Source organism: Podarcis muralis, chromosome 5 (genome assembly GCF_964188315.1).
Source record: "Podarcis muralis chromosome 5, rPodMur119.hap1.1, whole genome shotgun sequence".
NCBI classification, from domain to species: Eukaryota; Metazoa; Chordata; class Lepidosauria; order Squamata; family Lacertidae; genus Podarcis; species Podarcis muralis.
Genome location: NC_135659.1, coordinates 42809180 through 42836695, shown reverse-complemented (window position 1 = coordinate 42836695; position 27516 = coordinate 42809180). Strand labels below are relative to the sequence as shown.

The 27516-nt window shown below is 41.6% G+C and overlaps 1 protein-coding gene across 6 annotated transcripts in view; it reads left to right on the top strand.

Moving 5' to 3' along the window:
* Positions 1–27516, top strand: part of FGGY (FGGY carbohydrate kinase domain containing) — a 162576-nt gene that overhangs the window by 213 nt on the left and 134847 nt on the right. For 5 of the 6 annotated variants that reach the window (XM_077928690.1, XM_077928689.1, XM_077928688.1 and 2 more), the window contains exons 2-4: positions 8914–9127; positions 13471–13582; positions 14262–14413. In XM_077928690.1, coding sequence (XP_077784816.1) covers positions 8927–9127; positions 13471–13582; positions 14262–14413 — 465 coding nt within the window. In that variant the 5' untranslated portion in view covers positions 8914–8926. The remainder of the gene's footprint in view (positions 1–8913; positions 9128–13470; positions 13583–14261; positions 14414–27516) is intronic. The other variant, XM_077928691.1, reaches the window with a different exon arrangement.

The window sequence follows — 27516 nt, the reverse complement described above, 5'->3', positions numbered from 1 at the left end:
CGCGCAGATGTTTCTTTCCTTTGCGTTTAGGAGGGGAAAGAAAACACCTCGGGCTCTGTTCTGTATCCCTTGCCCAAGGGGTCGTGTCCCTTTCCCCCTCCCTCTTTGGGTGTACTTTGGTTGCCTTCTGGCTTACCTTGGTTGACTCTGGGGGAGATGGTTTTGATCCTTGACAGCAGGTTTGCCTAAAGCGGAGGCATGTGTTTATTATTATTATTATTTTGCTTGCCAGGTTTGTTCCCCTGTGTATGTATGGGGCCCAGTATGCAGTGGGACCTAAGAAGTGAAAAGGGGAGGTTCCCAGCCCACCACACTCCCCTTGCAAAATGGCAACCAAATACTGCCACATCCCTGAGATGATGCCTTATCCTGGTGTCCATGGTTACTAGTCCTGGGAAGAGGGAAGGGTGAGAAGAGAGTCTCAAGTAGCCAAGGGTCATGGACACTCTTTCAGCCACATTTGAAATTGATGCAAGTTGCAGATATGTTTCTGTAGGTCACCAGATGTGGGTCCCATCAGCGCCAGCTGGAGTGGCCCAATGGTTGGGGATGATGGGGATTGTAGTCAACAACATTTGGGGACCCAAGGCTGGGAAATACTGTCCTAGGGTTACTGAAGAGCTAAGACATACACACTGGGTGCTTTTGCTTGACCTGTTTGTTGGACGCTCATTTTTGTGGGGAGATTCGACGTGTTGGCTTTTCAAGGAGTATTCATTTGTTTGCAGGGAGGTTGACAGATGACATTGCATCAAAGCAAGCATTATTGCACAATTTCCAATTAGTTTCCCTGCTGCAAAAAGTGCAGGGTTTTTTTGGGGGGCGGGGGAGTGGGTTTGTTGTCCTCATCAACTACAGTTGTGCAACCTGAATTTGCTGGTATGTGTTTAAATCCCACCTGAAAGCATTCTGAAAGCAGCCCCAATCTGGGCCTTCTGTAAAGAGAGACGCCTTCTCAGTGTATTATTTAGAACACGGTGCAAAGTACAGGATATGTTTAAACATTACTGAATTCCTTCATGGAAATGATTTCTTTGTGGAATTAGCCTGCAGTCCACATGTCGATTGTTATTTGTGACTATATCAGAGGTAGGTGTGTCTTGCTGTACTTATTACAAGTGATGGGAAGCTGTGATTTCTGTTTCCTAGTGTGCGTACACTGAGCAAAATACATGCTTATGTAACTATCACCATGCAAGTATCATAAATATGTGAAGCACCAAACATAACAGCCCGCACACTGTAATGTATGACTGCTGTAGCTGTCTACCCTCTTGCCATATGAGTATTGTGCTTTCCCCAAACATTATTGTTCCAGTACTGCCCTCCTACAGACAAGAAGTACCCACTGCTTCCAAAGCGTAAGAGGAAATGTGGTTGGGTAGGACAAGAAGACAAGGCCTGCTGGGACTAGAGGGCTGGATTGGCCACATGGGCTGTCAGAGGGAGGAGTGGGCCAAAAGGACTGGCTGCATCAAAGCAGGAACCAGGCTATTGTCCTGTGTGGCTTTAGCATGTGTTGGCATCGTGGGCACCAGTTGCACCTCCTGTGTTCCTGACACTCAAAAGGCCATCTCTCTACTAAGTTATCTGCTACACTTTGTTTAGCAGGGGCACTGGACAAGGGTCTCCAAAGATCTTGAGATCAGGCAGATAGGTTGGAGGATGTGATCCTTCAAATCCTCTTTAAAGCTTAATGTCAGCCATCTTAATTGGGCCTGGAAACAGTGCTGATCACAAAATGTATAATATGATCATATGGTTGAGACCCAGTTAACCGTCTTGCTGCCCTGTTTTGAGCTAACTAAAGTGTCTAGGCTGTTTTCGAAGTTAAGCCCATATATATATAATGCATTGAAGTAATCAGAGCAGGTATCTCTGTACAGGTAGGATTGCAGCTGGTATTATCAGCTGAAGCCAGTAAACGGTGCTGTGAGCCTCTGAGGCTGCTCATGCCTCTTCGCTAACAACTAGATCCAAGACTGTCCCTGAACTGCAAACCTGAACCTTTAGGGAGAAATCCAGAACAGGTTGAACTTCAATCAGCCAAATAGATGAACAACCTGCTAACAGTACCACTATCTTGTCTGGATTTAATCTCAGTTTATTGGCTCTTACCCAGTCTGTTAATGTGCCTGGCCTGGCCACTGATTCAGAGCACCTATTGGTTCATCTTGATTTGATGAAAAGGAGATAATAGAGCTTGGCGTTATCTAGTGTTGGTGACACCTCAGTCTGTATCTCCAGATGACCTCTTCCGGTGGCTTCAAGTAGATCTTAAACAGCGTGGGTGATGAAATGCAGCCTGATGGAACTCTGCAGCATAGCTACTGACCTGTAGTCATTCCAACATTGTTCTTGTCCCAGGAGGGCATCCCGTGTGTTCTCTGCAGGCGTCTCATGTGAGCACTATGTTGTATGTCTTCGCCGTGCTCCACTCTGCTTAAAAAAGGATAGTTTTGAGGAGTATAAGGAGATTCAAACACCTATAAGGACTCCTAAGGGGACTTGCAGTAGTGTGGTTGTTGCTGGCTGTGCTACGGGCTGTTGGACTGAGTGTGCTGTGTTATTGACTTTTGGGAATGTAGTGGGGTGCATGCCCTAACTGTGGTGAGTTAATTGGCTATCTCCATACGTGAATATTGGTGGTGGTACTGTCTCTAATTAGTGGGCTGTGGAAGAGTTTCCAGAGTGTCTGGTTGTGTATGTGTGTGTAATCTTGCCCGGGCCTGCCTCCTTCTCCACCCCCACCATTCGGCCCGGACACTGAGGTCCAGCGCTGAGGGCCTTCTGGAGGTTCCCTCACTGCGAGAAGCAAAGTTACAGGGAACCAGGCAGAGGGCCTTCTCGGTAGTGGCTCCCGCCCTGTGGAATGCCCTTCCATCAGATGTCAAAAGAAATAAACAACTATCAGACATTTAGAAGACATCTGAAGGCATCTGTTTAGGGAAGTTTTTCTAGTGACTGATGTTTTAATGTATTTTTAATCTCCTGTTGGAAGCTGCTCAGAGTGGCTGGGGAGACCCAGCCAGATGGGCGGGGTATAAGTAATAAATTATTATTATTATTATTATTATTATTATTATTATTATTATTATTATTATTTGGATAAAGCAACTGTTCCTCTGCTAAGTAGTGTTATACCTCCAATCCTGGTGTAGTGTTCAGTTATGTTGCAAACCTATACATATTTACCAGGGTGTAAGTCCCACTGAGCTCAGTAGGGCCTGTGAGTAGACATGTGTAGGACTGTGCAGTTAAAAATAAAAAGACTGGTCTGGCGTGAGAGCCCCTGGTTACTTTTAAATAGATGTGACAGGAACTCTCAGAAGCAGTGTGTTAGAATTGCAGATGTACCAACCATCTAAATAAATGTTTTAAGTTTAGGATGACAAATTACTTAGGGCTGTCCTCCTTTACAATTGCGATTCAAGGGTGAACAAGTCCCCTTGAATGCATTAAATTTTGGAAACTAGTTACTGAAACATTCTCGCCGCTGGGTGAAAAATGTCTGCAAAAGCATGTTTTGTAGCATGTATTAAATTTTTTGATTTAATTGTTGAATTTACTGTTGGCCTAGGCTTTCCAGTATCTGTCGCAAATAATTAGACACTTGGTTTAGGTGTTGGTTTGATAGGATGGCTTTGCTGGGAAGCACACTGAACCGTAGCCAATATGCAAATGTTGATGTTCTGTCACTTTGTAGACTCCTTTACAAAGCGTAAATCATTTTGTGGGATGACTTGCTAATACAACTGAACACAAGGGACCAAATTAATCCCTGAAGTGCCTGAAATGTCTTTAGGGAATTTGCCCCCTGAACATCCTTAATCCAAGTTGAATTCTGTTTCACACTTCGATCAGCAGTAGGGTAATAAACAAGAAGAGATGAAGGCTATGTTCTGTTTCAAGACCAAAAGTGATGGAAATGACACAATCTACTAAGCTCCTGTTGCCATTACACCCTCTCCTATTTCATCATCTGACTTAGGTTGTATTTCTATATACCTTTACCCTCGGAGTAAAAAAAAAAAAAAAAAAAGGTTTATATTTAACTTTGTAGGACCTCTGAGTAGAGTTTTATGGGATTGTACCATTAAGTCTTTTCTCAGAAGAGTCAGGCAAAATGCTGTTGCCTATCTCATGGAAATGGGGGTCATTACTGAAGACAGCAACAAAATGGTGGCCCTCCTGTGCAATCCCATACATTCCTGCCCGGAAGTGAGTCCCTCTGAGTTCAAGGGGACTTACTCTCATTTAAGTGGGTATAGGATTGCAACACCTAGTTAACCTAGGAGTATGCGCACATTGAACTCAAGGGAACAGATATCTAAGAAATTTATGATATTAAATTAGAGAAAAATCAATATTGACATTTATTAAGGATTGGATACTTCTTATGGAGTTTTTGCGTGAAAGAGAAAATGAACTTGTAATACCTGGATTAAAAAAAATATTGGCTTATGGAAAATAGAATAGTTGGATTCTATTTGGGGGTTATGTTCTGGGCCACCGCGCACATAAGAGAAATCACATGAAGTGGGGAGCACCCTCTAAAAAGTCTTTAAATGCCCATTCCCCCCTGCTCTCCAGCTCTCTTTCCTGCTCTCTCTCCAATTCAGAGAAAGAAAATATCTAGAGTTGAAGCTTTAGGGCTGGTTGGAGGACACAAGGGAAAGCGGCTGCTTCTGCTGTGCTACCCTCTATGTCAGCTGTTAGGTGGGGACTCTGAGCAGCCTAAACAAAGTCCTGTTGCTCCTCAGGTCTCTTTGGGGCTTCCTCTGCCCTCACTGATGTCTTCTTTGGACTTCAGGGAGGGTTTCCTCGTGAGCCATGAGGGCTCTCCAGCTCTCTCCCATCATTTCCTGGTATAATTGTATTTATTTATTTCCTGAGGTAGCATATACTGTGGTACCTTGGTGTATGAACTTAATCCGTTCCAGAAGTCCGTGCTTAAACTAAAGCGTTCTTAAACCAAGGCGCGCTTTCCCGTAGCAGCTGGGGACTCAATTTACAAATGGAACACACTCAGCAGGAAGTGGAACATGTTTTGCTTCCAAGGCAAAGTTCACAAACCAAAACGCCTACTTTGGGTTTACAGCATTCTAAATCCAAGTTGTTCATAAACAGCTGTTCTTAAACCAAGGTACCACTGTATTCATGGCCGCGCATGAGTAGTACATGCATAAGTGGGGGTAGCTTCAGGACAGAGAACTGGAAGACTTTTTTATTTCTTTCAGTTTCTCTTTTACCTTTCCCCCTTCTGTTCCCTTCTGTTCCTTTTTAGATTAGATCGTAAAAGCATTTATTTTATTCTGGTGTATTATAAAAAAGATACTTTGTATTGGGTATGTACTTACCTTTGGACAAGTTTCAATAAAAATAAATATTTAAAAAATAGAAATTAAAAAAACAAACAAAAGAGATCAATATGGGGCTGATACTATGTATAAACTCCACTATTCCAACCACTCACTTTTGCTGTCACTATATGGTGTTATTCACAAGTCAGCATGTATCTTCATTGAACTGTTCACTTACCAGTTTTTTTAATATGAGAATAAGAAGCCCTTGATCATTCCAGGGATTTTAAATTCTCTTTCAACTTATTTCAGCTTCTCATTCACTCCCTTAAACCTCTGAGTTGTTGATTTTTGTTCCAGTGAATTCCGGAGTTACTCTGTGACAACTGAACATGTAAACAAGCCTTTTTACATTTCAAGCTCTGTTCCTGCAGTCTGACAAACTGATTAACTTACTGAGAAATTTGTGCATTATTTATTGAGTGCTTGAATTAGCCAGTGCAAACTTGAGAGCACAGCTTTAGAGAGAAGCCCAAATGTTAATCGTCCATAATTTATTGATTTCATTAATCTCGAATTATCAGCTGAAACAACTTTATAGTTTGTTGGACGGATTTTGATTTTTGCTGACATCTGTCAGGGCAACATCTTGTTGCTTGGTTGAGATTTTTGTTTATCCAGAGTTCAAAAACAAGGTACACCCCCACCCCCTTCCCTTTCAAGAACATTGGAGACAGGAAAAAGCCAATGTGGTATAATGGGACGTAGTTGGACTTTAGAACAGAAATCTGACCAGACCAGAAACTGTGGTTAATCTACTGTTAGGTTAAACAAGTCATCTTCAGTAGCTATAGTTGATCCAAGCAACTTGACAAACTGCAGTTTTCCAAATTCCTGGCCGCTTTGGAGATTGGGGGGGGGGGTAGTGTGAAAGCTCAAGGCTTATTGTGGGCTTATCCAGACTTGCCCTTGCTCACCTCATTACCGCCCCCCCCCCCACCTGATCTTCTGAATCGGAGCAAACACCAATTGGGTTTTCTCTGGATTTATGTTTTTTCTGATTTATGGCTAAGGAATGGATTTTCTGGGGAGAAATGGCAGGCACTGGCAAGACTGCTTAGACTCATGCCTAGAAATTGTGGGACAAGTGAAAAATCACTTAGACAAGTGCAAGTATGGATGAGTCCTGTGTCTTGTTTACGCTTCTTCACATAATGCTTCAGTTGTGGTTTAGCATGGCATCCAATGCAATCAGTCTCCCTTTGTAATTTTTCTAATGCCCCATTACTCCAAAATGTATTTTTCCTAGTTAAAACTTGTTGACTATGCCTTATAGGAGAACTCTGCTGATTTTAGGATATTTACTCTAGTCACTGATGACCCTAAAAAAAAAAAGATGCACTGGAGAATTCAGTGCTTTTTGTGCGTAGATCCAGATGTCATGTAGGTGATATCTCAAATGTATTATACTCTGTAGTACTCTTAGCATCAAACAATGTTTTTGCAAGGAAACTGGATTGAGTTACAGGAATGTTGCACTTTGAAGTGATGCAGAATGATAAATGAACGCATAATATTTTTAAACACAGTTCCTCTAGAGACAAACCTTATATCAACAATTGTTGGAGGCATCTATAAACTGAATGATTTTTTGGTCAACGGCAAGTTAGACTGTGAGATGAAGAACAAAACAATGTAGTGCAGCCTAGCTGCTGGATTACAGACACGCTTGAGCTTCCAAAGCCAATTATTATGGCCCAATATTGGGCAAAGGTGTGTCTGCCTGTGTACGTCTGTATAGTTAAAATATATTTATTTATTTGGAAAGGATGGGGAGCCTGCTAGGAGTTCATCCATGGATATATACCATGGCAGCCCAGTTTTATCATTGTTCATAAAGTTACTGGTTATATACAGGAAAACCCTATTTTGCATGGGGTTATGTTCTGGGTCATCACGTGTGTTGGCAGTGCACTTGTAAGCCTGCCCTGCCGCACTCCCATTATGCCCCATAACTCCCCCTTCTCCTGCCACCTTTGGGTTCACAGTGATGCATGCATGTACCGAGAACGCATTCAAAATGGGAGTTGCCTGTACTGACGGGTCATAAACGCCCACCTTCTTTGTGCACAAAACCCATGTCACTCTGTCCACTTTGGGCATGAAAAACTGTCGCTCTACAGTGTGATTGGCGTATGACTGGCTGCAGTGCATAGCATTTGTAGACTTTGGACTGCTCAGCTGGCAGCCGTTGCTGCTCCTGATAATCATTGGTAATGCTTTTCTTTCTATTGCTTTGTTTAGAGGCAGTTGATGAATAGTAAGAACCAAAGTGTTGCACACTACACATAGCAATGCAATAAAATGATTTTAACAGTGCAATATTAGGCTTGTCCTGTAGGATTTGTTCCCCGGTAAGTGTATGTAGGCTTGCAACCTATATAAAACATGGGTTGAACCAGCATGATGAATGTGGGTTCCTTTGGCTTGTGCATTGTGGTTCACATGTGAGTTCTTATTCATTTTGTTTATTCACAATTTATTTATTCATATTATTCCAGAAATGAATTAAACTATTAACTCATTTTTCCTCTGACTTGCCACCTGATGGGACCACACAGTGTCTTCCAGTAAGACCATGGCATCCCAAAATGATCCACATGAAAACTATAGCAGCAGACTAAGGAAACAGTTTAAATCGCTTTGCAATTGTAAAGTCACAGCAAAGGAAACAATGCTATAAAATTATCTTCTAGATGTCTGTTGAGGAGCCATGACCTATGGTAAATGATCATCAACATCATCTTATTATTGGCAAACTGTGGACTGATCCTGCAGACTTCATCTGGACAACTTTTTATAACCATGGTGCCACTACCAAAAAACAGGTCCTCTTCACTGGAAGCAAACGTTAGAAGAGGACTCCAAGTATCTTAATGTCTGAGAACTTGTATGGCATTAGGCACTCTTTAAAATGATGTGTACTGTGTAGGGAAATGGTATAAAATATAAGAACCTTGTTGTTAGTGTGAGGGAGAACAGAGTATACCTGTAATATTTATACTTCCTGGAATGAGATTGGGAAATTGTCTTTCTTATATGTGACTGGAAGTTGGTAAAAACAATGACAAGAACACAACAGGAACTTTTAAAATAAAACCCTGCACAGTTTGTTGATTTGACTTCTGTTAAGGAGCAGTAACTTCCTGAATGTGGGATTGGGAAACCAAAACGTGTTATTGCAAATGAGAATACTTTATGATACTTTTATGGTGGAAAGCTTATTGGAGAGAAAAGTCATCCAACCAGAGTCTAAATAATTAGCTATAGGTAGGCTTATCAGCTTACAAACTATTTCCAAATGAGTTGGTCTGCAGCACTTCTGATGGTCTGTGTCTGACAAAGGTTGGGAAGGGGGTATGCATGTGTGTGCTTCAAACCAAGGGTTGTACTGGTGAGATGGCTACCTTATTGTCCCTTGGCTTGGCATTTGTAACATGTAGCAAAACTCATTGGATCCATTGCAAAGATGAGCAGTGATATGAGATAATGAAGTTTTATCCAAGTGAAGCATATTTTAAAAGCCCCTTTTTGTTTCCCTGTCACCCAGAGGTCTGCTCAAAATGCAAAGTGAGAACCTGGAACCGGTAAATTACTACATTGGAATTGACGTTGGCACAGCAAGCGTCCGTGCGGCTTTGGTAGACCAGTTTGGGACGGTGGTGGCTTACGCAGAGCAGCCAATTCAAATTTGGGCACCACAACCAGACCACTATGAGCAATCCTCTGATGACATCTGGGCTGCGTGTTGTACAGTCACAAAGGTACAAACATGAATGCTCCCTATGAATTTTATGCTACACACTGTGAGGCAGCTTTTCTAATGAGGCGAGGCAGATTCTACTGCCTTTGTCACATCGAACCATTTTCACGCACACAAGAGATACAAGATTCTAGGAGGGCTGATATAACTAGTGACATTTGCTAGCTAATCTCCGCCTACCTTTAATTTTGGAAAAATTGGGGCTTCCTGTTCCAAATTTGACTATATAATGGCCGTGTTATTAAGTTCAAAGATTAACAGCAGCTTCTGATATATACACCTTTATACTAACCAGAACTACATCTCTCTGATTTCTCTGTCTTTCTATATATACCTCTATTGCTGGCACACACACAGAACACCTTTGTACTCCTTCTAGTACATCTGGCCAGATTCTATTGATAAATGGTACTGAAGCTGCCCTGTTTCAGTTAATCCCTCTCTTTATTTTTTGTGAGGGGTGGGGTGTGTATACTGATAAGTGGCTCTTGGAAAAACTGCGGGAAGAGTTTTTAGGTTTAACATTCAGGATTGGAAGAAGAAGGGTTGTGGTTTTTTGGGTGGGAGAAAATTATAACTTTGAGGTAGAAGTTTTTTGCTTATGGTAGAAACCAGAAAGAAAACATCAATTACCTGTTTTTGAAAAAACAAACTCCAAAAAGTGAATGAGCTTAATCAGCTGTACGCTACTCTGTTTCTTGCTTCAGGTATTCTCTCTCTCTTCCTTTCTATAAACAGCCTTGAAAGTTAGTCCATATGAGCTGCTAGCCTACAAAGTTTTGGCTACTAGCTTGCAGTTTCATGTTGACTGCAGGGGAAAAGAAGACTCCAATTCTGTGGCCAGCCTGGAAATACAGGCTACTAGCTTCTTAACACATTTATAAAAAATATCATTCTAGCCAGTGGAATGGCCAAGGAGGGGCAGAATGATCTATTGCTTTTCTGCCTGCATACTTGATCATGGAGGAAGATGTTTTCCTTCCTCTGAAACTAGCACAAAAACCAATTGGGCTGTTGGAGGGAGGAATAGAGAGATCCTCCCTTCTCTGCTAGCTCACTCATGTGCCATTTGGACTTCCTGGTTGCCTAAAGGCATCTGGACAGTTTTTCCAATACAAGCCTGTTTTGCAAGGGACATATTGGAAAGCAAAGGGTATTGTGTCCTAACACAAATCATATGGAGGAAAATGTCTGTGTGCGAAATCAAGAGGAAATTAACAGCATACCACACTGGGGGTGGGACAAAGATTTTTAATGTGTATTATGTGTATGTATGTGATGGGGAACAATTATACCCCACAGAAACAAAGGAGATGATATCTCAGGATAGTGACAAAATGTGGATTTAATTTTTTTTTAAGCAGTCCAGCACATTTGGGGCTGTTATTGTTGTTAAAGGCCTCAAGGGTCAGAATGAAAAACAGCCTGAAGATATCTCCAGTTATCTTAACATTTTAGGTTGTTTTTAATTCTGGCCCCTGAGAAAGGCCTTTAACATCAACAGGCCGAAATGCGCTGGGCTGTTGTTGTTTTAAACCAAATCCTAATTTTGTCAGCGTCTTGAGATATCTTCACCTTTGTTTTGGGGGATCATTTTGTATGCTTACTTGTTTTTTGCATTTTGGGGAGAAGAATTATAAGTTTTTTCTCAGTTGATCTGTTAGGAGTACTTACAGTTTTTTTGTGTTGCAAAAACAGTACAAAAGAAACTAAATAGAGGTTTTAAAACAATGCTAAATGAACACCTAAGGTAGAGAGACCTTTTCATTCAGCTTGAAAAGCTTTCCTTCACCATCAGAGACCCTGGGTAGTGTCACAAATATAGTACAAGATTCCTGTCATGGATACCTGGTGCTGGTCTTGTAGCATCTACTTATGGGGTAGAAAGAAATGGAGCTTGCTCAGAATGGAACCTCAGGTGACGCCAACATCTCAGTTAGCAAGCAACCTTCCCTCTACAGCAGACATTTGTACTGAAGTATGGTATGGGTAAGCTTGTCCTGACATGTCCTGGTTTGGGGGCTTCCTAAAAAAGCTCAACAACTTTGCGAGTGTCAGGAATTTTACTTTTTGAAATATGGAAACCCTAGGTAAGGGAAATGTAAAACAGCAGGATGTTGCTCCATCTCCTGAATTAGTTGTTCTTCACATCTCTTTGTGGGTATTATGACCTCCTTTGGCAGCCAGCATTGTCAGGGTGGTCTTGGGGCGGGGAAGGGGGACTTTCAGTCCTCTACAAAAAAAGTCCTGGGTTCAGACTGCTTGGCGTTCTTAGGTTGGCTCTTCAAATATGCATGAGATGCTTGGTAATTCATAGTTGGACAGTTCACCGTTCGCTTGTTATTGATCAGGATTTTCAAATATTAATGAGCCATTCTCTGCAGTGAGTGCCCTAAAGGAGATGGAGGAAGATGGGGGTGTGCCTGGTGCAGTTGCTATGAGGATAATGAAACAGAATGCATTTCTTCATTTACTCTTATTCACTCTATTGAACGTTTATCGACATTAATTCCAGCAGGCTTTTAAAATGAATTCTGATTTTCATAGTTAGCTCTATTTTTGTTTCATTGTATTGAGTCTCCTGCACACCACTTAGGAATGGCTGTAATTAAGCGGCATTAAAATTGTTTAAATAATAGGTGTGCTGAAAACAAATAACAAAGTATACTAAGAATCCCATTCCCTTCAAGAGCACTTGAACCTCCGGGTAGTACCGACTGCATATTATAGTGACCTGTTTATATATAAAACAAACATTGGCTAAGTTTGGGGTGGCAAGAAAAGAGTTATTTGCCATAGTGGTCTTACAATACCTCATAGTCTGCATCTGTCCCCAATGCCAAATACCTCTTCACCAAGCTAAGAAAAGTTGAGTTGTATTAGCTATGTCTATGCATTTGTACATGCCATGTGTTTATCGATTGATTTTGGTGTGAGCCTCTTTGAGGGTCACCGAAAGATAAGTGGATTAAAAAAGAAGAAGGAATAAAGTAGGAGCATCTATGACCTTAGTTTGCCAAAGCACTCTCATTGCCATCCTCTTAATAGAGGGCAATGAGTTGCCTTACTCTTCTTCTTCTTCTTCTTCTTCTTCTTCTTCTTCTTCGACCTCACTCACACCCTAAAGTATATTCATTACTGCTCAATACAGCAGAGAGCCAAAGGACAAGTTGTTGAAAGATGGTACTAAACTGAAAACAATGGGACTTACATCTCAGTAGACATTACAGCATTTGAAGTAATTCTTTGAAACATCCGCCTTAAATTGTAACTATTTATAATAACATTTTCAAGCTGTCATATTTCTATCTGTCTATCTATTTATCTATCTATCTATACAGTAGTACCTTGGGTTACATACGCTTCAGGTTACATATGCTTCAGGTTACAGACTCCGCTAACCCAGAAATAGTACCTCGGATTAAGAACTTTGCTTCAGGAAGAGAACAGAAATCGTGATTCAGTGGCGCGGCGGCAGCTGGAGGCCCCATTAGCTAAAGTGGTGTTTCAGGTTAAGAACAGTTTCAGGTTAAGAACGGACCTCCGGAACGAATTAAGTACTTAACCTGAGGTACCACTGTATCTGTATCTATCTCTATCTCTATCTCGTACCCCACCCAGATACTGTTTTTTTAATGGGTGGTATAAAAATGCTGCAATTAAATAGAATGGGTAAAATGTTTAGCACTTTTTGGATGCTCAGTACAAGCCCATCACACACACATAAATGAAAAAGGGGTAAATGTGTGTGTGTGGGGGGGGGAGAGACTTTGGCTATTCCACCTGCCATAGAACCCAGTGTGTTTTGACTATAAACCGTTTTGGCTTTAAGTGTGATCTCCAGAACATAACCTGCACATAATTTGTGGCCCTACTGGGTTCCTTTTGCAGTTGCGAAGGTAAGAATCCGTAATAATGACTATTCCTCATAAGTTTATGGCTGAGATGGGGTTTTGAATTTGGAGACTACTTGATTCACAGATCAAAATCTTAACTGGTTTTTGAGCATGTACAGGGATTTAGAAAACCACGTGTGATCCTAAAGTAGGAGAAAACCAGCCTCTGCAGCTTTGGGGGCCTGTCACATAAGCAGTCTTAACTCTGTGTGGAAGAGCATGCGGATGTGTGCCCTCGCTGGGCTTTTGAACATGCTCTCCAGGGATGATGGTAATGTGAAAGAGCAATTGGGTTTACACTCCCCCTTCCACACATACATTTTGTATTTAAGTAATCTTTCAGGAACCTAAACTCTTTCAGCAATGACCCTATTTTAGATATTCATATTTGTGTGTGTGTTTGCCTGTATGCAATTCTGAAAATATATAACTGACTTGTTCTTCACAGAAAGTTGTCCGTGGGATAGATGTTTCTCAGATTCGAGGATTGGGCTTTGATGCTACCTGTTCCCTTGTTGTTTTGGACACGCATTTCAAGCCCTTGGCGGTCAACTCTGAAGGTAAGACTTTCTAATAGAAGACCAAGATTTACAGCATTAAAGTGAAATACAAGGTTTAAAAAAAGAAAGAAATCTATTTAACAACAATTCAGCAGGTAGCTATGAAATTAAAATAGGAAAGACTTGTACCACAAGTTCTCCGTGATATCTCCTGCATGGCTTTATTTGAAATGCTTGAGTCCAAGGTCACAGTCATTGCTTTATCTAGCAAGAATTAAACGAGAGTTGCTGAAAGATTTTGCTTAAAGTTACATATTAGCTGAATTTGGAGAAGTCAAGTGAAACAGTTCTAGGAACAGAGAGGGAGGGATGGGAACCTTGCAACCTTCCAGTGGTTGCTTGACTACAGTCTTCTTTGCCTGTGTTGGCTAAGGCTGGTGGGAGTTGCAGTCCAATAACACCCAGAGGGCTACAGACTTCCCATCTCTGCTATAGGATTAGAGGACTATGGTCTCAGGGCTGTGGTCTAAAGGCCAGGGGCACATGCAGAAACCATTGTACTGAAAATGAGCAGGTCTGGGTCTTGTCAGAGTCTGGATGGGAGACCACCTAGGAGACCTCCCCAGGCATGTTGGCCTTGAGGAAAGTCAGGATATAAATTCATTAAATAATTTTGGGGCTAGGTGGGTTACCCATATCTAAATTAGAAATAACTCTAAGATTGGCCTTGTTTTATAAGGAGAACACAACAGAAACATCATTCTGTGGATGGACCATCGTGCAGCTGACCAAGTAGCACGCATCAACGGGACACGGCACAGAGTCTTGTGCTTTGTAGGTGGCGCAATGTCCGCTGAGATGCAGCCACCTAAGTTGCTGTGGATGAAAGAAGTGAGTATGTCTAAAAAGGCAACAGAATTTTGGTTATGTGCCAAGAAGCTTCGGTTCTCCTAAACTCAAACCTATATTCAGTTGTAATGAAACACTGTGTGTGTGTGTGTGTTTTAAAAAAACCTTTGGAGTCTTCTCATTAAGTCAAGAGAGAGTTTTAACTATTGACAAAAACAAAGGTTTAGATGGTGAGTCCCTGGGAGAAGTCTTCTGAGGCTTTCTGTTTTTACGCCAGCTTTCCCTGTTCATTTTTGTGCAAGCCTTTGTTCTCAGCTGGAGAGCCTGGCATCTTGGGTATTTGGATTTAGGAATGTGAGATCAAGCCTGTATGATTTGCTAACGAAAGAAAATGTTACATCCAAGCACAAATGTGGCCATAGGGCATAGTGTTGTTAATGTTCACCAGCTTTTGTAGCCTAGTACGTTGGAGAGCGGTGCGACCAGGGCCCAACCCAGCTGTGCGGGTGTGTTTATCCACTTCAGAGTTTGCAAGTAGGATTCCTAGCAATTGATTCTACTGGTGCTTTGCTGACTGAAGGGGTGTGTAGCAGGAAAGAGCTCTTGTGGGAAATCTGCTTCCATACCGTTTTTCCTAGTGCAGCTGCCATCTTTTCTCTCTCATTTGCTATGGCCTGAACATGCAACGTCTTTACAGTAATATAGATGGAAGAGCAAGAAACTGCCACACTGTAGTTTGTCACCCTGGCTGTGGATAACAAAGGTGAACTAGTTGACTCCAGAACTCTTCTTCCATTGCACAGTCTTAAGGGTACCAAAGTGTTTCTAGAGATTGTCATAAACTGATAGGGCACTCTCATTTTAGGGTTCACCCCAACTCAGGAAGAGCATCCTCCATATAAGGGAAGCAAAATAATGTAGGATTTCATAGTCTTTTCAGAAGACTGAGTTGTTCCCTCGGGCTTTAATTGGCTGTTAATTGTTGGGTCTGACATAGTTATTGCTGTATCTGTCTTGTTAATTGTATGTTGTATTTAATAGTTTTATTAAGTCATTGCTTTCCAAGGTGAAAAGTATTTTAAATAAATGTGGGATGAGGGAGAGAAGGGGAACAGTGACTATATGAAGTTTGGGGGACTGTTAAAACACTATGGCTTGAATTTACCCAGTTAAAATGATTTAGTCAATTGGACAAACATAAGGAAATGTTTCTTTACCTAATATTTGCAGGATTCATCCCCTTCAGTTGTGATGAACTGGAGGTCGGTCATTGACCTTTGGTGTGATAGATTAGAATGGAACGTTCAGCTTGAAAGTGTCTAGTTACCAAATGCTGGGAACAATAGAGGAAAGTTGTTTTCGAACGTAATCCATTCCAGAAGACCGTTTTGAGTTCCGAAACATTTGAAAACCGAGGTGCAAAGGGCGGCCTGCAAATTCAGTAGAGAAAATTGGGGGAAAAAATCAGCGGAAGCTGTTTGACTTCCAAGGCATGTTCGAAAATGGAAGCATTTACTTCTTCTTTTTTGGCATTCGAAAACCGAAATGTTCGACTTCCGAGACGTTTGACAACCGAGGTACCACTGTATATCGTGCCTTAATTGTGATGGCCTCAGGTTCATCTTTACTTCTCTGTGCATGGAACACTAGATTAGACAGGCCTTTGGTTGACTTGTGAGAGCAATTCATTGCATGCAGCGACAACTGTATTTGTGGGTAGGTGAGCTAGAAGTAGACAGCAGTTGTTTGATTAAGGACATGGTTGCTTCTCAGCGAACAGATGGACCTCTTAGTGTTCTCTCATTTTAAGAAAAGTTGGAGGTCCTCTGGAAAGCAGGTTCTACAGCTATTTGGTTTGAGTTTGAATGGAGGCAAGAAGATTGAGTGAAGGAACCCTTGAGGTCTATATCTTCACCTCACTCTGAAGCTGAGAGTGCATGGTTGCAAATAAGTGGCAGGGACGATCTTATGCGTGTATTCTTTGGTTTATAAAAATAATATCATACTTTCCCCCTCCTAAAGCCTGAAGAATCCCTGTTAATCTTAGCGAGCCCCACCAGTGTTGCATTTTCTGTGACTTTCATCATACCTCCAAATTTGCCACCTGAGCTGTCTTGCTTCATATGAATGAAATAGCCGTGGAGCAGACAGAAGGCGCTGTCTTCATAGTCTAATTCTTATGCCCTCTCTTTAGTTTAAATTTTATGTGTCTGAGGTTGATATATAGCTTCTTAATACCAACTGTCAGATGAAAGGGAAAAATGTGTGCCACTTGAATTTTTTATAACCTCCACCAGTCTGTCTTGTACATTTGGTCTCAATGATGCTTTCTGTCTCTTAATGAAGGCCAAATGTAAATTGCCCCCTGTCAGCGTACAACAGCTGGAGTCTCTTTTCCTGACTCTCATCGCAGAGTAACAAGGTGGAGGCTAGAGAAGGTCAAGGAAGTTAACTGGCAGAAGCTGATAGTGACAGATTCAAGTTAATAGGGGTTAATTAGCATTGCTTGTGGACCTTGTCATGAAATATGAATATTCACTTAAACTCCCATTCCATACGTCAGTGGTCTTCTAATTATTTATAATAGTTTTAGGAAAAGGTTGGGTTTCATACTCAGTCTTTTAAATGGGAGTCAGAAATATCAACAAATGGAGGTTGCCAACAAAAATGTTTAGTCTACTAGCCCCAAGCAGACGAATGTGGCCACGTAGGGAAATAAGTGCGTGTGAAAATGTAAGATCTCTGTGGCTTGCCAGGATTGATGTTGTGGATGTGGAGTAGTTAATGGGAAGTTCTCTGACAATAGGCTGCCTCCCAGTGCTCGGGGAATAGGTTTTGTCACTTCTTGCTCTCAGTACAAAACAACCTATATCTAGGAAAATGGATGGGCTAGTGTAGTTTCTTCTCCACTAGTACTGTATTTTTCTGTGTATAAGACCTCCCATGTATAAGACAACCCTTTTTTTTTTTTTAACCGCAAATTAAGAAATCTGGCCAGAAGCCGAATCCAAACCCCTCTGCATTCACCATCCGTGTATAAGATGACCCCCAACTTTTGACTATTTTTTTTAGCAAAAAACGTCTTATACACAGAATAATACTGTAGTTTAAAATAGGTCTACAATTTGACATGGGTGTTTGCATGGGTGTTCTCTGGTTATGATTCTTGTGTATTCTATGGGTTAGCTTGAGCCTTTGGTCTAATGAAGATTTTTATTCAACATTTTTATATTGTCCTTTTGGTATGTAAAGTGTCTTAGATGCTTATTTTTGCAACAGCACCGTGTGGTAGGTTGAGATCACCCAAAGTAGGGCCCTTGGTGGTTGGTAAGAGTTATCCAAGGAAGAAGCAAGGGGTAACTAAGCAGAGAGAGTGGAAGGCCACTATGTTTACAGAGTATCCAAACCTTGAAGGGTCATGATTTTGGTTTCATTTTTAAAAATTGCTTGGAAACAGTGGAAGTTGATTAGATGTTGATTAGGGTGCATACACTAGTATTAGTTATTGCTTCTGTATTTGCCATGAAAGGTAGATTTTTCTCCACTATTTTGAGTAGATCTATATGAATGGAGAGACTTGTTTCTTTTTTCCTGTCTTTTAAATAACTATGATACACATATGTAAGGGATCCTAATTATTCTACAGCAGGCATAGGCAAACACGGCCCTCCAGATGTTTTGGGACTACAACTCCCATCATCCCTGACCACTGATCCTGTTAGCTAGGGATAATGGGAGTTGTTGTCCCAAAATATCTGGAGGGCCGAGTTTGCCTATGCCTGTTCTACAGTAACAATTCTAAAATGAAAGGATATGTTATGTTTGGATGCTTCAGAGCTGAGCTGATCAACTTGTTTGGTCATTTATAATAATGAAATTAAAAGATTGATGGGAAACTGAAATGGGGACAGGGAGATGTTGTCCAGGGATACATAATAAATCCATTCATGAGCTGGGAATTTAATTTTATCTTCTGTTTGTGATCCTTGTTTTGCAACCGATGCCAAACCATGGTTTGGGGTTGCTGCTGAACCATGTCAATGGGCTGCCACAAAATATTTGGTCTATCTCCTAAAAACAGTGGCTCCAGACTTACTTGATATGGTTTTGATCATGTCAAATGCAGATGTGAATTGAAAAATAATTGAATATCCAGTTGTAGAGTCTTGTTCTGCTTTTTTTTTCTTTCCAAGAACTAATGTACCAGCAATATATGCCATTAGGCCTTGGTGTCTTCCTGTGGATGAAATTAAAGTATGTTTTTGTTACACGAATAAGCATATTTCTGTGTGAAGAAATTAAGTTGTAGCTTTGTTTCAAAACAACCCACCAGAATGTAGCATCTCATTGTAATAATGTATTACATAGCACAATGTTGAAAGTGACAATGTTGAAGGTAAGAGGAAGCAAAACAAGCACATCAAATAAACACTTAAGCCTACTTGAAGTAAAGGGTTTGTAAAGTACTTTTTGAGCAAATGGGAATCAGAGAGAGAATTGTGACTTTCTTGGGAAATGACCTACTCAGGTCACCTTTCAGAGAGCATAAAAAATAAATCTTCTGAAGTCCATTTCTCTTCCTTCTTTGTGAGAGGAGAGCACTTTTGGACGAACCATATATTAAGAGCAAGATGTGTTTGGCAGGCCTGTGCAAAGAAGTTTACACAGTGTCTGTCTGCATGGTGTCTGGCTGTGATTTCCTCTCTAAGCCTCCAGTTTTCAAGGGGATAAAATGTCACCCAGCTCACTATTGAAAACATTTCCTTTAAGAATTAAAAACATTTCTCTTAAGAACTGAGCAAGTAGAGTGTTTCTCTCTTTTTTTCTGCCTTCCCTTGTGGATTTTTGTTTCTCCCCCCCCCTCCAGTGTTTAATCCCCTCTTCCCTCTACAAAGCATTAAATGATATTCCCATTTGCTTCCGTGAGTACGTCCTTTTTGTCTTGTGACATTTGAAATGTGACAAAACTATTGCTGCCCCCTTTTCATTTTCTGATCTTTTTCTTCTATCATTTACAGACCCTCCCGCCCCCCCACCTGTGTATATGCCTAATAACACTTTAAAAACACATCTGCCAAGTGAGGCACGCAGTTCATCTATCCGTTGAAGTGGAATCTAGTCCATAGAAACTGGTGCCACAAACCAGTTACCACTCTTCAAGCTGCACAAGGAGTCTTGAAAGCTCCTTTCTGTCCAGTGAGAAGCCTCTCAGCAGAGGTCCGATAGACACCTGTATGTCTAGATGTTTGCAATATTTTGTTTAGCCATCTTAAAGCTTGCTTGTTTCCTTTCACCATCCCAGTTACTTCTTATAATTGAGGGTAGATTTATATGACTGCCCTTTTCCACTCTGCAGTGGTTTTCTTTGCAGCTGTCCTGTATTAAAATTGAAGACTCATATCCGGCACTTGAGCTGAAGTGTCCACCTCACCTCAGTGCCTGCTGTTGGCAGCACAAACATTCTGCCAGGGCTTGCTCAGCATCTTTCCACCCTGAGTTGCTGAGGAAAATCTGCTTACCTCATCCTTCGTTACTAGAAAAGCCATATAGGGTTGTATCAGTTTTCTTGTGGTTGCTGTACAGCACCGTCGCAGGAGGAAAGGGAGCGTTGGCATTGTCTGCTGAGTCAGTTCTTGGCCTAGGACAAGGTAGTTTTAAGAAGAGCTTCTGTGCTACAAAATCTACAGGGAGAAGCCTTCAGATTGTAGGGTTTCCATTGGTTTCCATTAGTGATGCTGTGTTGTGATGAAGTGCCACCCTCTGACATCAGCTCTATAGCTCTGGAGCCTGAGGGATCCCATGCTTTCCCCCTGCCTCATGCCAAAAGCTTATTCCAACCACTTAATCGTGAGAAAAATAAGTGTGCATTCTGAGTGCATTTTGTTGTTGTTGTTTAGTCGTGTCCGACTCTTCGTGACCCCATGGACCAGAGCACGCCAGGCACTCCTGTCTTCCACGGCCTCCTGCAGTTTGGTCAAACTCATGCTGGTAGCTTCGAGAACACTGTCCAACCATCTCGTCCTCTGTCATCCCCTTCTCCTTGTGCCCTCCATCTTTCCCAGCATCAGGGTCTTTTCCAGGGAGTCTTCTCTTCTCATGAGGTGGCCAAAGTATTGGAGCCCCAGCTTCAGGATCTGTCCTTCCAGTGAGCACATAATTCTATCATTGTTTTGTATCCAGGCACATGACCCGGTCGTAATAGCATGCTTGTTACGAAAAGTTGGCAGTATTGTATTCAGTGTGCCATGCCGTGAAATGGGCCATTCTGGCTATAGAATAAAATGCCTATGAGTTAGGGATACATAACAACATTGAGAAATGCCTCCCTCCTGTATTCAAGAGAAATAATGTACCATTTTGTTCTGAACATAGGCTGCACCCCACTCCCCATCCCCCCAAAACTGTCTTTTATAAAACCTAAGTGTGACCTATAACTCATATAGGCAGATAAGCTGTGATTTTTAAAAATCTCATTTCTAGGGTGTGGTCTGTAGTTGGGGACAGCTTATGCATGCACTAGGCCAGTTCAGTAAGTGGAAAATCTTTGAACCTCCATCTCTTGAGCAGTTGGGTGATAACAAGTTATGTTTCAAATACATCTTAGCTCTCACACCTTACATTTCTTGGCAGCGAGGAACCAGATCAAGGAGAATGTGATATGATGACCTAACTGTAGTTTTCCACTTCTTCCATCTATGACTCAGATATGGAGAGGATTAAGATGACTCCTTTCACTCTAGGGAACAGGATGGGTGCATCATATGATGCCTTTTGTTTTTATGATGAATTTTATATTATAGTGGATCACCATAAGGTTTATTCTCTGGTTTTCCAAATCTGCACACATGCTTCCTACCGTTCCAGATTAGACCTCTCCTCTAATACTTTCCTTTAATCTTATTTGCACACTTTTACATGAGGCAGCATCTTTCTTCATTCTTCATGACCTTCGCATTGCCTGTCTCCAGACAAATATGGAAGTAAACCAAGGGAGAAACCCAGCTGAACTCACCAGTGTGAATGATTTTGCAGTCAGGGTTTGTTTTGTTTTTTTGGTCGGGGCTGTTTTTATCAATCACAGCTCAGCCATACCTTTATTGGGACCAATCAGAAGTGACAACCATTTGAGTTCTCTAGAATGCTTTAATCAGACAAGATACTATAAAGTGAGGAAGGCTAGGATGAAAAAATATATATCAAAAATTAGGCTGATGTTTGTATCCGTGTGGTCAGCTCGTAGGCTCAGTTCCAAGATGGAGATTGCAGACTGCACAGATCCCCTATAGGTGCTACAGAGATATCAAGTTATACACCTAGAATTCTTGGATAAAGAAACAATGGTTGCTCCCCATTTGTGAGCAATTAAATCTGGCTTGTAACCAGATCTGTCCTTTAAACGAAGCATTTAGACTCCTGGTGCGACAGAGAAGTAAAACAAAAAACCCAAACATGCCAGTCTTTCATTTAGCAAAGCAAGTAATGGATTTTCGATGGCGTACTTGATACCAAATTTCATATTCAAAATATAATTTCAGTCTGGTATGAGTTTAATGTGTGTAACGTTTGACTAATATATGGGTAAATGGTAAAGGACAGAGATAGCAGTGATGTATAGACTGGAGACATACAACAACTTTTTAGAACAGACTGGGAAATGCTTCAAATGTGGTGACTTTCTATGCATCTGATTATTACTTCTGTGTAGCAGAAAAGTCTTAACTATGTAGACCGATACATACTATTCTTTTGTGTGTGTGTTATGTGTTGTGAAGCTACAATCTGTTTTTCCTAGTTAGAATTGTTTGCTGTGTCAGGTATTTGAAATGGCCCTTGTGATTCTTAGGATTCTTGATACAGTGCCATGTTTTAGCTTATACTTGCAGAATATGTTCGTAAAATGCACTGGCTACATTTTCCTGTAACTTCTGTGGCTTAGAATGTTGGACCATGACTGGGGAGGCATGGATTCAAATCACCACTTGGTCATGAAGTCCACTGAGGAATCGCCACCTTGCACCCCACTGGGTCAATCACCACCTCACAGCCCAACCCCTTTCGTAGATTCTCCCCTGCATATTCTCCTCCTACTCCAAAGAAGAAAGCACATAAAACACCATAGGTCTTGACTTGTAGAAAGGAAGGTGCCATGCTGAGTCAGGCTATTGGGCTATTCATCTTAGTATTGTCTACGACGACTGGCAGTGACTCTCCAAGATTTCAAATTGGAGCCTTATCCAGCCCTACCTGGAGAGGCCAGGAATTGAAGCTGCTACCTCCTGCATGCACAACAGGTGCCCTGCTGCTGAGTTGCAGCCCTTTCCTTTATGTAGTTCTTTCACTCACCCACCACCCACTTCTTAAGACTCTGGGATAATGCTGTCATGGGAAGGAATTGCTTTATGAATGGTTCTCCGTTGACCCAGGTCTTCTGATGGTTATCTCCTTCCACCATGAAACGGCACTCCAGAGACTTCTGTGCCACGAAGATAATGTTGGGTGTTGTTCCATATGATGTGCCTTCAGTACCCTTTTCCTGCCATATCATCTATGAAAAGCTTGCTGTGTTTTTAAAAAATTAATCACTGCTCGTTACTCATTACTGTGTTTTTATATCCCAGTTGGAGAGCCATATTGTGCCAAAAGGCATCTGTTCTGCTTTCCTTCTGTAACGATCATGGTGTCCAGCAGTTATATCCAAAAGATAGAATCATAGAATTGGAAGGGACCCTGAGGAACATCCAGTTCAACCCCCTGCAATGCAGGAATCTTTTGCCCAACACTGAGATTGAGTCTCATGCTCTACCTGTTGTGCTTCAACACCAGAGATGCATTGTGGGCAGGGGTTAGTTTGCGGATAGGTGTTCTTGAGTTGTGGCGTGTGTTTCGGGAATTAGATTAGTTCCCCCATTGATCTAGCATGCTTCATTCACACTTCATTTATTAGAGGAGAGGAATGGGATATTCCCTTGCACATGCTTTATTTCACAGGGCAGAAGGCCAGAGCATAATATCTTGGCAATTAATAACCAAATGGCAACTACTTTGTAATCACTCCAGTTCTCTTTCTCTCCCTTCCTTGTTTGAAGGAGTCTGGCATATTTATGATGTTCACTTCTTCATTTGCAAGCAGCTTTTTTCATGCTTCTTTTATTCCCTCTTGTCACCTTTGACCCACAATGACTAGCAAAACATAGATGCTAGAAATTCCTTCTATCAAAAACATTCTTTGGATAGTTGAGAGAATGAGGAGGGAGGAATGAGTGGTTCTTCTTGTCCCCATCCTCTGAGGCATCGGAAATAGTCTCAACATAAAACAATCGCCAGGTATTGTAGATGGGTGCTGAAATCTCTATAACTTCCCCTCCTCTTGGCTTCCAGTGAAATGAGTTTTCACTAATGTGGAAGGGGAAGAAAGGGAAAAGCAAGATCAGTTCCTTGCCTGTGACATTCTTATACTTGCCAGTTGACCACTGTTTTAAGCAAACACAGCAAATATTAGATTCACTGAAATAACCAAGGCCTACTTCCTTTAAGATTAGAGGGGCTAGAAAAATATTTCAGATGCCTAGAAGATACCTTTGGTATAAAATGTTTAGGAGAGATAGGAACCTGGCGATTGTTTTAGTTATTACTCTTTTTCTTGGAGGTTATAAAAGGAAAGATAAGCATGTTGCAGGCATGGCCTAAGTACATTAAATCTTCCCTAACTGCAGAAAGCTGATTCAAGAAAGTAAGAAACACAGGGAAAGGGAAAGGCCAGAAATCGAAGAAAATACTAATCATCTGTTCAGTTCAAAAAGAGCTTTAAGTAATCAATTGGTGTCTCACATGTCTTTAAAGCAAGACAAAAACAGTTAAGAAAATGTCCAGAAGAATATTTCCAGACAATAGTATCTTGAGTACACAAATCACTAAAAAGAGAGAGCACCGAATCCAAACATTTGAGAATAAACATTCTGCAATATAGAACAACTGCACCTTTTCCATCCACCCTTGGTGATGACCCTCAAATATGCCTGACATCTGGTAAATGGATTGCTCATTCATGCCTCCATGTGCTGGCTAGATTAAAAGTTGAAAATTCTGTCAGGCCAAGGTCCGAACGAACAATGGCAGTTCTAAAATAACTCCTGTATCATATAGTCCATGAAGGCCCCCCCCCCCCAATGCTGTCGAGGAAGCAGTTGGAGACTGGAAATGGTCGGGGGCTTGAACTGACTTGTTATGGATGTGGAACCTCAGGTCTTTTACACATCTCATTGCAATCAGTTGAAAACTTCCCTAAGGTCTCTTTGGCTGCAGGTGTGCTTCCAAGCTCATTCCCATAGCATGGTGAGGAAGAGATCTGGTGTATGGAAGTACACCCAGAAACTGCCAAGAGATGTCCTGAGCTGGTAGATTTCCTGCCAAGTGCTTTCCCAAGAAGCCATTAATACAGTGGTACCTCGGGTTACAGACGCTTCAGGTTACAGACTTCACTAACCCAGAAATAGTACCTTGGGTTAAGAACTTTGCTTCAGGATGAGAACAGAAATCGCCTGGCGGCAGTGCGGCGTCAGCGGGAGGCCCCATTAGCTAAAGTGGTACCTCAGGTTAAGAACAGTTTCAGGTTAAGAACAGACCTCCAGAACGAATTAAGTTCTTAACCCAAGGTACCACAGTACTGAGAAAGTGATACAGATACAAAACTTTGCCTAATTCCTATGCTCTCCTGCGGAAAGAGTGCAGCCTTTTCTTCTGTTTCTGCAGTGGGCAGACTCTTGCTCTTTCATCACCAGTGCCTTGAGATCAGAGATGGGGGAATTTGTGGCCTCCCAGATGTTGCTGGCTTACAGCTCCCATTTCTCCTCACCAATGGCTATGCTGGCTGGGGCTGATGGAGTTGTAGTTCAACAACATCTGGGAGGTCACAGGTTCCCCCTCCCTGTTTAGGGCTTCTGTATATTATGTATGACATCTAGTGGTAACCAGGATCTTAGTCCCATCCACCACTTTTTTTCCTCTAAGCGAGCTGTATGCACATGAATATAAAGTGTGCAAATCAATATGGCTGCACCATGCTGCAGCCAGCATCTCAGGTGTACGTGAAGGGACAGAATTAAACTGGTTCACCCACTGGTTTTAGTGATAACTGTTCTACTGCGATTCATCATTGCTATTCATATGCACATGTGTTGAGAGCCAGGCTTACCCATGTGTGAGTTTCCTTTTGACCCATGATCCAACTTTTAAATTAGTCATGTGGCCTCCAGTTGAGCAATAACACCTTACCCCTAAGATGGAGGCTGCAAAGGTTCCTGATGGGTAGTTTTCAGAATATCTGATATATCCCAGTAACTGCTAGCAATTGTAGTCTGTTAAGGGACCTGAGAATTGTTAGGAGACCCCTATTCCCCTCACAGAGCTACAATTCCCAGAGTTTCCTGGGGAGAGGGATTGGCTATTAAACAGCCGAGCAGAGAGTAATTTATGGTGTTCTGCTGTGGTAGTATTTCCAGCTATTTAACGGCATTGGGGTTGACCACTGCTTTAGCAAGAGCAGTGAAGTGGGTGGAATCTGGCAAAGTGACCAAGGACAAAGAGTTGTATCCTGGGGGTGGGAGGCAGGGTAGCTAAACAAAATTTCTTTGCCTGCGGCTCTGAAGGGTGAGTGGCATGATATGAATCGGAGCATTAAACACTTTTTTTATTTTTTTAAAGAGGCCTTCCCACGGGATTTTGGTATACTTGTTAACTGTGTGGGTGTAGCCCAAATGGAAGAGTGAATTATAATTAGCACTGAATGCATGGAGACCATTGTCCTAGTGTGGAAGCATATTGCAGAGCCTGATGTACTTTGTCTGCGCTAGTCAGTGATGACAAATCACTTTCATGACAACAATGAATCATTTAGATGCTCTTTAAGGGTCATATTTTTGTGGCTTTTGGAGATGCACAGTAGTGAAATTAATATCCCGTGACTTCTTATTTCTCTCTCTACTGAATAGCTGGGTTTGTTTAGGGTTCCATGATTAATATTCACCAAAAGTCTGTTCCTTTTGACCCTAAATCACAAGAGAATTGCTCCTCAGTCCTGTCCCACTTGCTGTCGTTAGGCACAGTCTTGAGTGATATGGCTGCTCTGGGCTACTTGGCCTTCGTTAGAGGAAACTAGGATAAGCTGCCCAAAAATGTTCAAAAGCTCTTACCTTCATTGTATCTCATCTCTGTCCAAGTAGACTTCCCTTACTGCCATTTCTACTCCTGAAAGACTTATAGTTAAATATGGGAATGCACCTGTATTGGAATTGTTTTAAAGATGTTTTTATTGTTTTGTTACTTATTGATATGAATTAAATATTTCATACTGCTACTACATTATGGCTTCTGTTACACTGGGAATGCATGATGATTTTTGCAAAATAAAACATGGATTTTTTAAGAGTAAAAGCTTACATTTTAGAGACAATAAAAATATATAGGGTATTTTTACATAGGGTGGAAATATCAAAGGTCAAGTATTACTGTGTGTACAGCTAAATTCAAAGAACTGTGGCATTGCCTTTCATAGTGAAAACACTACTGCTTTCGGAAAAAGTGGGGGACGGGGACCCTCGGCCACCCTCTTTTTTAAAATAATAATTTTTGTTTACACTTTTTACATACAGTTCCAAAAGAATAAGTAAAAGTTAAAAGGAAAAAAGGAAAGCAAAACCACAACCAAACAGGGACACAACATAAGACACCTAAGGACTTCCTGTCCTCTCCTTCTCTGGTGTCCTTCCATTTCCTTCTCTTCCACGTATTCTAAGTTGCCAAGTTCTGCTCTTCTTAATAATTTTCTCTTACTTCCTCTTACACTGCTGAATTTATTCAAGTCCTGCCAATCGGCTCACCTGTTTATACTGATTTTTAAAATACTCTACAGAAGTTTTCCGAGACGCGGGTGGCGCTGTGGGTTAAACCACAGAGCCTAGGACTTGCTGATCAGAAGGTTGGCGGTTCGAATCCCCACGACGGGGTGAGCTCCCGTTGCTCGGTCCCTGCTCCTGCCAACCTAGCAGTTTGAAAGCACGTCAAAGTGCAAGTAGATAAATAGGGACTGCTCCGGCGGGAAGGTAAACAGTGTTTCCGTGTGCTGCCCTGGTTCGCCAGAAGAAGCTTAG